At 44.6% G+C, this 15,276-nt stretch overlaps 1 protein-coding gene across 1 annotated transcript in view; it reads left to right on the plus strand.

The window, feature by feature from the left end:
* Positions 1 to 15,276, plus strand: part of LOC106565529 (rho guanine nucleotide exchange factor 25) — a 60,691-nt gene that overhangs the window by 25,993 nt on the left and 19,422 nt on the right. Inside the window, exons 2-3 of the mRNA XM_014132766.2 lie at positions 7,064 to 7,383; positions 7,667 to 7,771. Of these exons, the coding sequence (XP_013988241.1) occupies positions 7,064 to 7,383; positions 7,667 to 7,771 (425 nt within the window). The remainder of the gene's footprint in view (positions 1 to 7,063; positions 7,384 to 7,666; positions 7,772 to 15,276) is intronic.

Consider the following 15,276-nt stretch of genomic DNA (forward strand, 5'->3'; position numbering starts at 1 on the left):
TTTCCTGTAGTCCACAATCATCTCCTTAGTCTTGGTTACGTTGAGGGATAGGTTGTTATTCTGGCAGCACCCAGCCAGGTCTCCGACCTCCTCCCTATAGGCTGTCACGTCGTTGTCGGTGATCAGGCCCGCCACTGTTGTGTCGTCAGCAGTCGTGTGTGTGTGTCTCTCTCTCTCTCTCTCTCTCTCTCTCTCGCTCTCTCTCTCTCTCGCGCTCTCTGTCTCTCTCTCTCTCTCTCTCTGTCCGGGGGACCGGACAGGTTTCAGTGGTTCAGAGTGTTCCATCCACTGGCACTTCTCTGCTCCTGTCACAGCTTTCCTTCTCACTCGACTCTCTCCACTGAGCCTCCCATGTGGATATGACATATGGGCCACATTCTTGCATTTACCACCAATTTTCCTATTCACTGACGCTCTGTGTCATCACTGGTCTCGCATACTATTTGGCGACTCAAAGGTTCAGTGTGGGGCTAGGACAGATCAAACTGAATTAATATAATTTCCCACTCCTCCTCTCTTTAATCCTCCCTCCCATCCATCAGCCCATTATAGAAATGAGTTTGTGTTGTTCACAGCAGCACGGCAGCAAGTGCTAGATGATACATTACTATAATTACAGTGGCCCATCTGAGTTCTGGGTTTAAAATGAATGGCTGCGCTTTCCTGGGAAATGTGTCGTTATTTAACGGATTGATCTTCGGTCCGTCTTACTTGACCTGTAAAAGTATGACGTGTAAAGCAGCAACTGTTTAATATAAAGAGGGGGAAAGTTGACGTAGGTGCAACCAATTTTAACAGACATAAATTTATGTAGATAAATAAACTCAAAACCCACATTTAGCAGAACAGTACGGCCATTTTCCAGCAAAGAGAACAGGGCCAAAAAAATTGCCACGTTATTAATGGTGTTACCGGCAGCACAGTCTCCTAAAAAAGGGTTGCGTCAGACGTTTAGTGTAGAGTTCTGAGTCTCAGCTTTTCTCTGGGCCCCTGAGGCCCTGTTATTATGATTACAGCTTACATCAATATGCTGACAGGACATAGTTAGATTCTGGGAGGTAGCCAAAGTGACAGCAAAAAGCCACAAAGAGCTTAAGCCTTCGCTAAGATCAGCAGAACAGAATCAAACGTTATTGTTGGGACTGCCTAATCAGAGCAGTGTGTGTGAGATCATACTGTTTCCCCTAGTCTAGAGGCTTAGTGAGCGGAATTCATTCTGTGGCGTGAGTGTGTGACAACACTTCTATTAGCCCACTAATGCTAGGCTAGGAGGACAGGATATTATGGGTAGGACCGAGTGTGTGATTATGGCTGGTTTTGGCTGTCGTGATTTACAGTACATCAGCTTCTTTTTCATCACTACAGAACAGACAGACAGTGTCTCGGTCAGTCTGCTCTTGCTGACTGTGTGCTTTTTCAAGGCCTCATTCTTCTTCCAAGAGAACCAGACTCTTCCATCTTGTCTTCTTCTGTCCTCTCAAACTGTTTTACTGTGTGCTCATCGCACCATCTCCTGCCTCTGAATTTCTCTCACTCTTTCTCTCTTTTCCCCCCTTCATACCCCTTCCTTTCCTCATTTTTACTGTCATTGCAATGTCTCACTGGAATCCAAATATACATTGGGGTCAGCCAGTATACACCATTCTGTAAACATCAACTCCTTACCCCACTGAGAGAGAGGACGAGGTGGGCTGGGCTCATTGCAGCATGGTAACCATACTCTCTTTGAGGGCATATACAGTATGTCTAAACATAAACCACCTCCAGTATGTTTCCCCCTTTCCCCCTGTGGACTCCTTCCACGCTAGGGTTGAATATTTTCCCAGTATTTTGCAAATGTTCCATCCCGAGAATAAATCACTTTTCTCCCGGGTAACCCAGTATTTCCTGCCAAAACCAGAAGTGTCATTCAAAAGCATTATAAAGCATAGAAATAGGCCTGTCTGGATTTAATTTGAGATTTGGTCGAAAAAGCTAACCTAATGCTACCTGAGCCTGAGGAGCCATACATGAAATACATTTTATGAGCCCTACATTAAAGACATTTAATGATCCCAAGCCCAAAAAAGCCCAAATGACTGTGCCGTTATCCAATACATATATGAAAAAGGCTACTGCACATTATGCACAACATAAAAGCCCATAGATGCAGCTAGCTATATGCTCTCTTGTGGAAATACATGAAACTAGCTGCAGAAGGCTAAGATTTTTGAGTGTGGACTGTGTTACTGTACTGTATTGTATTATAGTGCATTATATGGACTGGAATTATGGACATCATTCAAACCATGATAAAGCAGGGAGAGAACATGTGATTCTGGTGCAGCACATGTGGCCTACAAAGTTACAAGTATAGGGTAGCGAATTTGATTTACATTTTTAAAAATAATAGGGCCTATTTGTATAATTGGTAGGCTTAAGTACTGTATATATGCCTTTCATAATATTTCCTCTAATGTTATTAACTTACCTTCTCTTTCTCTCTCTATTGTTGCTTCATTCCTTCCTCGCTTTCAACAGTTAAATGAAATATGTTTCATTGTCCTTATCTTCATCATTCCAATGACATCCTTGAATAATATAGAACTATAATTAGATGCAGCAGTCTTTTACTTCTCTTCAAGAAGATTGAATGGTTAAGGGTCTGAATAAATAACTGCTATAGCCTACCGCCATCGTGTATTCACTCTTCTTTCAAACTACCTGTGAGTTGTATTGGCTGCTTGTAACGGCTGTCTTTAGAGAGAGTGGACCAAAATGCAGCGGAGTTAGTGTTCATCGTATATTTAATGATCAAACGGACACTATACAATACAATACAAAACAATAAACAGACAACCAAAACAGTCCTGTCACGTTTATCACAGTAACAAGAACAATTACCCACAAACCCCAAAGGAAAAGTAGGCTACTTATGTGTGACTCCCAATCAGCAACAACCCTCTACAGCTGTGCCTGATTGGAAGCCACACGGCCAAAATAAACGAAACAAACCAACCTACACACTTCTCTTCTGCCACGTCCTGACCCAACTACACCCTCTACCGGTCAGGACGTGACACTGCTGTATTTAACATTCAGCAAACAAGAGCTTGTGTACCTCTTTGAATAGTCTATTGGTATAACAAATGCAAAAAAAAAAATGTCCAGCCAGCTATTCTAGTCTAGCTTTTCCTGCATGGGACTCCAAGAGCTAAGGAGCGTTTTTTAAGGAGAGAGGCCAGCGGAGCAAAGGACTGTGCATATTGCACAAGAGACAGAGGCTGTAAGTTAGAAGCTTATTATGCATAACCCATCATGAATTAGCTAAATATAAGGCCAATACTGTATTTAATTTATTACCTGAATGAGGTAGGCTAGGTGTCACGTCCTGACCCTAGTAAGATGTCATTTTCTATAGTAGAGTAGATCAGGGCGTGACAGGGGGTGTTTTGTGTTTTTCTATGTTTTCTATTTCTATGTTTGAGTTCTAGGTTTTCTATTTCTATGTTGTTGTTTTTTGGGTTGATCTCCAATTGGAGGCAGCTGGTCCTCGTTGCCTCTGATTGGAGATCATATTTAAGTAGGGGTTTTTCTTCCTGGGTTTTTGTGGGTAGTTGTTTTTTTCACCTGACGGAACTGTTGTCGGTCGTTTTGTTGTTTTGTTAAAGTGTATTCATTAAAAGTAAATATGAGCGCTCTACATGCTGCGCCTTGGTCCCCTTTATACGACCCGCATTACACTAGGACATCTATATATAGGACTATATATCAATCTAGAACAGGATTATCTATTTGGATGCAATTTGAATGGAGTTGATGGAAAGAGAGAGAAAGACTAGCAGAGAGTGCTCGCTCGTGCACTTATTTAAAGCAACGATATTTGAGTGACAGGTTGTTTTAAAACTCTGCAGCTGCATAAAAAGAGTCAAATCTTTACAATTAAAAAATAAGGTGACCCCCTAAAGCCAGATGGAGCTGGGTAAATTAGACGTGTATTCAGTCTTTATATTACTGTAGCATAGACTATGCTGCAGCAAATGCAGGCCAACCTGTCACGAGAAAAAAAGTTTTATTAAGTCACCCGCACAAGAAAAAGAAAGAATAAACGAACACATGAAGCTATGGAGTGTTCACAGGCAACTACACAAAACCTGAAACCAACTGGGGAGGGTGGGGGGGTGACTAGTGTCGCTGGCGGCTCCGGTGCAGGTCTTTGCCCCCGCCCAGACCACGGGTCCGGCCATGGAGCCGGGTAGAACGTCGTGCCCGTACTGGGCATCGGCGCAGAGGAGGGCCCCGGCCATGGAGCTGGGTTGGACGCCGTGCCTGGACTGGGCATCGGCACAGAGGAAGGCTCCTGCCATGGAGCGGGACTGGATGCCGTTCCTGGACTGGGCACCGGCGCAGAGGAAGGCTCTGGCCTTGGAGCTGGACTGGACACCGTGCCTGGACTGGGCACTGGCGCAGAGGGAGGCTCCTGCCCTGGAGCAGGACTGGACGCCTTGCCTGGAAGCTCCGGACCGTTGACCCCCGCTGGAGGTTCCGGAACGTTGACCGTCGCAGGAGGTTCCGGACTGTGGACCACCACAGGAGGTTCCGGACTGTTGACCGTCGCAGGAGGTTACGAACTGTGGACCGTCGCAGGAGGTTCCGGACTGTGGACCGTCGTAGGGAGTTCCGGACTGTGGACGGTCTGAGGAGGTTCCGGACTGTGGACCGTCGCAGGAGGTTCCGGACTGGGGACCGTCGTAGGGAGTTCCGGACTCTGGACGGTCTGAGGAGGTTCCGGACTGTGGACCGTCGCAGGAGGTTCCGGACTGGGGACCGTCGCTGGAAGCTCTGGACTGGGGACCGTCGCCGGAAGCTCTGGACTGGGGAACGTCGCCGGAAGCTCTGGACCGTCGCCGGAAGCTCTGGACCGTGGACCGTCGCCGGAAGCTCTGGACCGTGGACCGTCACGGAAGCTCTGGACCGGGGACCATCGCCGGAGGCTCTGGACCGGGGACCGTCGCCGGAGGCTCTGGACCGGGGACCGTCGCCGGAGGCTCTGGACTGGTGAAACGCACTTCAGGGCGAGTGCGAGGAGCAGGCACAGGACGTACCGGACTGGGGAGGCGCACTGGGGGCCTGATGCGTGGGGCCGGTACAGGTTGCACCGGACTGGTGACACGCTCTTCAGGGTAATTGTGGGGAGCAGGCACAGGACGTGCCGGACTGGGGAGGCGCACTGGAGGCCTGATGCGTGGGGCCGGCTGACTCAGGTGGCATCAAACATATAACACGCTCCTTAGGGCAAATGTCGTGCCTCATACACCAACACAACAACTCTCTCATTTCTCTCTCTTCCAATTTCTCCATCAGCTCACTGACGGGACGGTCTCTGACTCTCTCCTTTCACTCTCCTCCAGTTTCTCCCTCTTCTCCCAGACTGGCTCTGGCTCACTCCTCGGCTCCGCCGACCACCCCGTGTGCCCCCCCCCAAAAAAAAAACTTGGGCTGTCTTTTGGGATTTCTGATCTTCTGTCAAGATCGTCGTCGGAGCATTCGGATCAAAGCGCAGTGTGATATCTGTTCAACATATTTTTATTAAGTCAACGACACAAAAAACAATAAAGAATAAACGAACATGTGAAGCTATGGAGTGCTCACAGGCAACTACACATAAACAAGATCCCACAAAACACAGTGGGGAAATGGCTGCCTAAATATGATCCCCAATCAGAGACAACGATAAACAGCAGCCTCTGATTGCGAACCATACCAGGCCAACATAGAAATAAAACACCTAGATAGAAACACCCCCCCTATTCACACCCCGACCTAACCAAAATAGAGAATAAAAAGGCTCTCTATGGTCAGGGCGTGACACTACATGTGTTGTGAACTGCGTTCCATACTGAGATGCCCTGTCTGTCCCCACCCTGAGCGTTGATGATTCATCATGCAGAGGCCGTAGAAAAGACAGATTTAGATTGCATATCATTTAACAGTTACATTCCAAGCCAACTGTTCACATGAATAATTTATTATAATTTACGGTTTCTCGCAGTTATTTATTTATTTTGGGGCAATAAATCCTGGTAAATCTCCTGTTCCTCCTCTTCCTGTCTCTCTCTCAGTGATAAAAAAGAAATAATAAGAAATATGCACATCCGACTTATTGGGTGCAGCTCAGAAGAACGTATCAAATGTATCCGCAACTCTGGTATGCTCCCAAGGTGATGTAATCAGACACACAAAAAAGACAACGTTTCCATCTGAGTTGGATCATGATGACCTAACGAAGATCCAACTCGGATGGAAATGTTGTATTTTGTGTGTCTGATTAAATCACCAACGCAGCATACCAGAGTTGCAGACATTCCTTTTCACTCTAAGTGATGACATCACATCGGCAGGCTGACTCGATGGCTGTCATGTATGAACTAATTTTGGATGTCTAATCAACAGTTCTCTCCATAGCTTAATTTAGAACACCTCCTACTCCCCACGGCCCACCCCTCTCGTTGACTATTATCTAAGCCCGCCTCAAAGCAGTACCCTTCTCTTCATCCACTGCCTTCCAATGTGCTGTAGGAAGTACACAGCAAACAAACAGATAGCGCTGCTGTAGATAAACAGTGTCCAAATACATCTCTGAAGTATCTTGTTCTTTTAGTTTGTTTCCTTACTCTGTGGAGTGGGTTTCCACCTGTCACTTCCACACGGTCACAGAATGTGGTTTATTTCGTCCCAGCATGTGACTCCCTGTGCTGCATTGGTAGAAATACTTTATCGGCTTAAAACAGGAAATTGAAGGACATTTTTGTGAGGTGGAAAGGCAATATCCACCAGAGTGCTCTGTGTGGGTTAGAAAGCATTTGTTAAAGGGCCTGGTTGCTGAAGTTAGTACTACAGGGGGAAAGAGTAATGTTATTACATTAGTCTATAATTCCAAGGTATTCAAAGGAAATAACCAACAGGAAAACCTGCACTTAAAATCAAGTCCAAGTGGGAGTCATCCATCATTTTTGTCGGACTCAATAACCTCAATGACTGAATAACCAAAACATATCTCTCTCTCTCTCTCTCTCCTCTGTAGAGTCATACTCGGTGGCGGGCAGTGAGGGCAGCATTACCCCCTCCGTTGGCTCCATAGCCCCCCAGGCCTCGGGCAGCTCCAGACCCTGCTCTCCCTCCTCCCCAGGGGGATCGCGGCACTCTGTCAGTGCCCTGAAGAAATGGCTCACCATGCCCGTCTGCAAGCTGAGTGTGGGAGGAGGGGGAGGGAAGGGGGTCAGGCAGGTCCACAGGCTGGATGGGAAGCAACCCTCTACCCATCTACCTCTCGGCCAGGCCCCAGGAAGGCCTCTGGAGCAGGGGGAGAACTACACTATCCTCCCCTGCACTGATGGAGACCTGGTGAGGCTTCACTCTCTACTATAGTATAATTGCCTTCATTTTGCTGGACCCCAGGAAGAGTAGCTGCTGCCTTGGCTCATGGGGATCCATAATAAGTACAAATACAAAATATAGCCTGGGAATCCACATGGGGTTTCTATAATACTGCAGTGTATGGTTTTAGTTACATCACCTGTTCAGGACAAACTCCTGGCTCTACCAATGACAATATGCATGCCGAAGTAACCAGAATATGTTAAATGTGTTTGTGTGTGTTATATTGTGTATGTTGTGTGATGTGCAGGGGTGGAACGATGGTCTGGTGAGTCCAGCAGTGTACTCTCCAGCACACACCCTCTGCCACAGCTACCTATCTGACCTGCTGCAGAACAGGGACACACACAGTCTGGTAAGGATCACACACACACACACACACACACACACACACACACACACACACACACACACACACACACACACACACACACACACACACACACACACACACACACACACACACACACACACACACACACACACACACACACACACACACACACACACACACACACACACACACACATTGAGCAGACAGTGGACACTGCAGTCCTTTGTTAGAGCTCTCTGTACTCAAAGACTGATTCTGTGTTGGTTGAGAGAACAGAGAGAGAGACTACAGCTGTCAGACCACTCATGTCCCTGTTAGTCAAGCACTGGCACTGAGGCTGAAAGAACTCCCTTTGAAACCCCCATTAATATTTAATCAGGAGGGAGGGAAAGAGGGGAGAGAGAGAGAGAAAGAAAGAGAGAATCCTGACCCACAGAGGAAGCGAAGGAGAATGGACCATAGTAAAGTCAGAAACAACAAGTCTCTCCTCATGTAAACTGGGCAACCGCTTATTGATTAACGCAACAAAAGAATAGGAAATTAGAGCATGAACATTCAAACAGATCACATAAGCAATGCTAGAGTCATCAACCAAACCAGAGGAGAATTCTAATGTTTATCAAACAAAACAATTTCTCCCACAAATACAGTCTGGGAATGCTGTACAGTATATTCAGTGTATTTGGCTCGACTTCACCCAAACCTTAACTTCCAAGAACAAATTTGCCTTCTCAATCATTGTACACATGCACACAAACACACACAAATACACACTCTCTCCCTCTATCTCTAAACAGGAGAAACCTGTCGACCACCTTCCCAGTAGGCAAAATGACATTTTAGGTGCTGAATGAAAGCTGAAAAAACATCCTTTCCAGATGTCAAAAATACGTATTCTCCAGATGTCGAAAATAAAGTACCAGTCAAAAGTTTGGACACACCTACTCATTCAAGGGTTTTTCTTTATTTTGACTATTTTCTACATTGTAGAATAATAGTGAAGACATCAAAACTATGAAATAACACATATGGAATCAGTAGGAGTGTGCAAAGCTGTCATCAAGGCAAAGGGGTGGCTACTTTCAAAAATCTCAAATCTCAAATATATTTAGATTTGTTTAACACTTGTTTGGTTACTACATTACTCCATGTGTTATTTCATGATTTTGGTGTCTTTACTATTATTCTACAATGTAGAAAATAGTAAAAATAAAGAAAAACCCTTGAATGAGTAGCTGTGTCCAAACTTTTGACTGGTACTGTATGTATTTTACGGATGTTGAACTCAGGTGAATTTTAGGTGTTGGATGAAAGTTGAAAATACTTCTTTTTTGGTCATTTATTCTATGGCCAAATTGCAAATACATTCTCAATTAAGTAAAAATGATATCATAATCATTTTTCAAGCCTCTTAATACAGGTAAGAGGAGCCAACTAAATATTGCAACAGAATATTTATTATTGCTCCCATTTGTCCCATGCACTTAAGTTAGTTTTTTCAAAAGCTTTAAAACTGACAGCGATGATGTTCAAAGTAGTCAAGTCCACAGACTAAATCAACAGACCACTTCAACTACAATAACATTCTCTGTAATGGTTACATATTTATTTTCATGCTATGACTGTGATACATTAATTGAATGCACTGACTGTACTGTAAGTTGCTCAGGATAAGAGCGTCTACTGAATGACCAAAATGTAATTGTAAAAAAAAAATAAAGCCTGCTGGGTATTATTGGAATGAGCTCCGCCCCCAAACAAGTACACATTTTGGTTGGTGTGGACCAGATCCAAGTCTGAACAAATCATAGACTTCTAGACTATGTTTCACAAGTTTGAACATCACAGTACTGTACTGCACTGTTTAGTACAGTGGAGAATAGTAGAGAACAGTACAGTACGGTATGGTTCGGTACAGGACAGGACAGTAATTTAATTCAGTACAGTAGAGTACAGTGCAGAATTGTTTAATTCAGTAGAGTACAGTACAGTAGAGTTTAATTCAGTAGAGTAGAGTACAATACAGTTTAGTTCAGTAGAGTACATTAAAGTAAAGTAGGGTACAATACAGTACACCATACTTTATTTTTCTTTACTATACTGTGCTCTACTATATTGTACTGTAGTGTACTATACTCAACTTTTCTTTACTGTACTGTGTACTGTACTGTAATGTACTGTATTCTGTATGTTTGGACCGAATATAGGCCGGTCCAGACCGGACGTCTGTGGACATTGAAAGCAATGCCGGTCCAGACCGGACCAAACCTGAACCAATTATATATGTCTATGTTTGGGCCAAATATAGGCCAGTCCGGACTGGACGTTTGTTGACGTTGAAATCAAGCCCGGTCCAGATTGCACCAAAAAAAGACAACCAAAAGACGTTGCCATCTGTAAATGCTTGGTGGGTTAAAACTAACCCAGCTATCACATAATGTTCTGAGAACCATATGTTTCTTAGAGCTTGGTGAGAGAGCGGTTGTCCTATGGTTATTTTGCATACAACCTTCCCACAACATTCTGGAAGGGGTGCAGGATAGTTGCTTGGCTTTGGAACATTTTCAACCATTCTCAGAACGTTAATAAAACCTCCCAGGAAAACTTTCAGGGAACCATAGTATAAAATTCTCTGAACCACCATATAACTAAAAATGTACCTTCCCAGAACAAGCAAAATGTTCACTTTGGTTCTAAGAACGTTTAAAAAACATAATATTTTTACCGGGCAGGAAACGTATATCTTCGTCTCCACAACCAATGGGAACCCAAAAACGTACATTCCCACAACTTCCAAGAAACCAAATGTGATAGCTGGGAAACAACCTTTAGAAAGCCATTGCCCAGTGGGATCAATAGTGTAGACTATTCCAGGCCGCATTTGGAAGTGATCAAGTAGCGAGGCAGTAGTCAGCCGCGGACAGCCTGTTGCCTCCACAGATTCACTGGAGAGCTGAAAACAGGGTCAGGACTGGGGTGAATGGCTGGAGGGGTGGGTGGAGTGGGGTTAGTAGAGTAGAGGTCCATGGAAGACTATGGTGTGGGGTTAGAGTAAGGGCCTACAGGGATGCTGGGTAGAACAGGGGTAGGGAGCAGACCTAGGGGCAGAGAGAGGTGGAGGGAGGAGAAGTGGATAATTGTGGAAGGAGAAGTGGATAATTGTGGATAGAACAGAAACCAGGGAAGGCTGGGAGGCTGTCAAGGGAAGGGAAGAGGGAGGTAAAGGAGGACTGGAGCTCAGAATAGGGTGTTTTGGATTAGTCAAGATCAGGCTTGGAGAGACAGGAGAATTCAGAGGAAGGAAGTAGAGGAACTAGAGGGAGGCTTTAGGAAGTGATAGGGGGACTAGGCCAGGGCTAGAAATGTCTACTCACTCACTCCTTCCTCTTAACTCTTACCAGAACTCCACAGTTTACACAACAGCACAATCTGACCACTGAAACTCTCCATGGCTCAGGAGGGTCAATAAATATGTGAATCTTTAGGGCTCTCATCACTGCCCTACCTTTACCTCCCTTCCACGGTCAGCAGAGACGTCACCGGGCTGAGCAGCCATGAATAGGCTGCTTCACTAGGTCCATCAGGAGCTCTGCCATCCCTTTAAAACAGATTAGGTACTGGTGAATAGATCTACTGTCTGTGGGCTGCCTGTCAGTGGTAACATTAGGATATGAGGAAGCATGAGCCAAATGCACTACGGACATTATGGACATCAGCGCCCATTTGAGTGAGTGTGTGTGTGTGTGTGTGTGTGTGTGTGTGTGTGTGTGTGTGTGTGTGTGTGTGTGTGTGTGTGTGTGTGTGTGTGTGTGTGTGTGTGTGTGTGTGTGTGTGTGTGTGTGTGTGTGTGTGTGTGTGTGTGTGTGTGTGTGTGTGTGTGGAAGTTTGGGATGTTTAACATGATTGGTCACTGAGAAGGTGGAAGTGATGGAAGGAGGACTTTACCCAGCATTGAAAAACTGATTAAATGAGAGAAAGAAAAGGAGAACATGAGATAGAGTGAGAGGGCATGTGAGCTAACGTACGGGATACGGGAGCGTGAGGGAGGACGAAGGGGGACAGCACAAGGCCAGAAGAGAGAGAGTGCTTGTCCATTAACTGACTGAATGGGAGGATTGAGTGGAGTGTGGTAGAGAGAGGGATTGAGTGGTGGTGCAAATAAATACAGAGGCGGTTTAGAAACATAAGATTCTTATTCCTATGCTGAGAAGACTCTCACTATTTCAGCCTGATATCACCTAGGCCAGTGTTCCCTAACTTGTAGCCCTGGACAAGTACACTTGTCAACTAATCATCAAGTCCTCAATGAGTTGAATCATGTGACTTTGTCTGGGTCTACAACAAAAATGTACAGTGCATTCAGAGTGTATTCAGACCCCTTCCCTTTTTCCACACTTTGTTACATTACAGCCTTATTCTAAAATGGATTAAATAAAATAAAACATCTCAGCAATCTACACACAATAACCCGTCATGACAAAGTGAAAATAGGTTTTTAGAAATGTTTGCAAATGTAGGAAAAAGGTAAAAAAAGAAAAAGAAAAAAAAGAAACCTGCACACTGCTCTTGATAGTATTACTGCTCTTTAATAAGCTGTATTACTGCTCTTTAATAAGCTGTATTACTGCTCTTTAATAAGCTGTATTACTGCTCTTTAATAAGCTGTATTACTGCTCTTTAATAAGCTGTATTACTGCTCTTTAATAAGCTGTATTACTGCTCTTTAATAAGCTGTATTACTGCTCTTTAATAAGCTGTATTACTGCTCTTTAATAAGCTGTATTACTGCTCTTTAATAAGCTGTATCACTGCTCTTTAATAAGCTGTATTACTGCTCTTTAATAAGCTGTATTACTGCTCTTTAATAAACGGTATTACTGCTCTTTAATAAGCTGTATTACTGCTCTTTAATAAGCTGTATTACTGCTCTTTAATAAGCTGTATTACTGCTCTTTAATAAGCTGTATTACTGCTCTTTAATAAGCTGTATTACTGCTCTTTAATACGCTGTATTACTGCTCTTTAATACGCTGTATTACTGCTCTTTAATAAGCTGTATTACTGCTCTTTAATAAGCTGCATTACTGCTCTTTAATAAGCTGTATTACTGCTCTTTAATAAGCTGTATCACTGCTCTTTAATAAGCTGTATTACTGCTCTTTAATAAGCTGTATTACTGCTCTTTAATAAGCTGTATTACTGCTCTTTAATAAGCTGTATTACTGCTCTTTAATAAGCTTTACGTATCGCTACAGCGTTGTACCCAATGATTTATGAAAACTTGCTTGATGGGTCGATGTCCTCATTGTGGTTTTACAGACGTATTTAATATGTTTTATGTACACATTTTAGAATATTTATGAAATGCACATTGTTATATTTGGTAACCCTTACTTATTTTCCCTCGACTCCAACACGATTCGATGCATTGAACAGATGTGGGTGGAGCTATGGCTACGTAAGGGTGCTAATTTGATAAAACTCACAAAAGCTCTGACGAAGGCCTTTAGGCTGATACGTAAAGCTTATTAAAGAGCAGTGATACAGCTTATTAAAGAGCAGTGATACAGCTTATTAAAGAGCAGTGATACAGCTTATTAAAGAGGGCTGAGCTGTAGTCGATGAACAGCATTCTTACATAGGTATTCCTCCTTGTCCAGATGGGTTTGGGCAGTGTGCAGTGTGATTGCGATTGCGTCATCTGTGGACCTATTGTAATCAAATTGGAGTGGGTCTAGGGTATCAGGTAGGGTGGAGGTAATATGATCCTTGACTAGTCTCTCAAAGCACTTCATGATGATGGAAGTGAGTGCTACGGGGCGATAGTCGTTTAGCTCAGTTACCTTAGCTTTCTTGGGAACAGGAACAGTGGTGGCCCTCTTGAAGCATGTGGGAAAAGCAGACTGAGATAGGGATTGATTGAATATGTCTGTAAACACACCAGCCAGCTGGTCTGCGCATGCTCTGAGGACGCGGCTAGGGATGCCATCTGGGCCGGCAGCCTTGCGAGGGTTAACATGTTTAAATGTTTTACTCACGTTGGCTGCGGTGAAGGAGAGGCCGCAGGTTTTGGGAGCGGGCCGTGTCAGTGGCACTGTATTGTCCTCAAAGCGAGCAAAGAAGTTGTTTAGTTTGTGTGGGAGCAAGACATCGGGGACCGCGACGGGGCTGGTTTTCCTTTTGTAGTCCGTGATTGACTGTAGACCCTGCACATACCTCTCGTGTCTGAGCCGTTGAATTGCGACTCCATACTGACGCTTAGCTTGTTTGATTGCCTTGCGGAGGGAAAAGCTACACTGTTTGTATTCGGTCATGTTTCCGGTCGCCTTGCCCTGATTAAAAGCAGTGGTTTGCGCTTTCAGTTTTGCGCGAATGCTGCCATTAAGGTTTTAATTGTCGCCGTAGGTACAACATCACCGATGCACTTGCTAATAAACTCGCTCACCGAATCAGATTATACATCAATGTTGTTGTTCGACGCTATCCGGAACATATCCCAGTCCACATGATCAAAGCAATCTTGAAGCATGGAATCAGATTGGTTGGACCAGCATTGAACAGACCTGAGCATGGGTGTTTCCTGTTTTAGTTTCTGTCTATAGGTTGGGAGCAACAAAATGGCGTCGTGGTCAGGTTTGCCGAAAAGAGGGCGAGCTTTGTATGAGTCGCAGAAGTTAGAGTAGCAATGATCCAGAATTTTTCCAGCCCGGGTCGCGCTTTCGATATGCTGATAAAATCTAGGAAGCCTTGTTTTCAGATTAGCCTTGTTAAAATCCCCAGCTACAATAAATGCAGCCTCAGGATATGTGGTTTCCAGTTTACGTAGAGTGCAATGAAGTTCTTTCAGGGCCGTCAATGTGTCTGCTTGGGGGGGATGTACACGACTGTGATTATAATCGAAGAGAATTCTCTTGGTAGATAATGCGGTCGGCATTTGATTGTAAGGAATTCTAGGTCAGGTGAACAGAAGGACTTGAGTTCCTGTATGTTGTTATGATCACACCACGATTCGTTAATCATACGGCATACACCCCCGCCCTTCTTCTTACCAGAGAGATGTTTGTTTCTGTCGGCGCAATGCTTGAAGAAATCAGGTGGCTGTACCGACACTGATAACGTATCCCGAGTGAGCCATGTTTCCGTGTTACAATCTCTGATGTCTCTCTGGAAGGCAACCCTTGCTCGGATTTTGTCTACCTTGTTGTCAAGAGACTGGACATTGGCTAGTAGTATACTCGGGAGCGGTGGGCGATGTGCCGCTCCGTCTGCCCCTTCTGCGGCGCCGTTGTTTTGGGTCGCCTGCTGGGATCCGATCCATTGTCCTGGGTGGTGGACCAAACAGAGGAGCCGCTTCGGGAAAGTCGTATTCCTGGTCGTAATGTTGGTACATTGACGTTGCTCTTATATCCAATAGTTCCTCCCAGCTGTATGTAATGAGACTTAAGATTTCCTGGGGTAACAGTGTAAGAAATAATACATAAAAAAACAAAATACTGCATAGTTTCCAAAGAACTCAAAGCGAGGCG

Source organism: Salmo salar, chromosome ssa12 (assembly GCF_905237065.1).
Source record: "Salmo salar chromosome ssa12, Ssal_v3.1, whole genome shotgun sequence".
Classification (NCBI taxonomy): domain Eukaryota; kingdom Metazoa; phylum Chordata; class Actinopteri; order Salmoniformes; family Salmonidae; genus Salmo; species Salmo salar.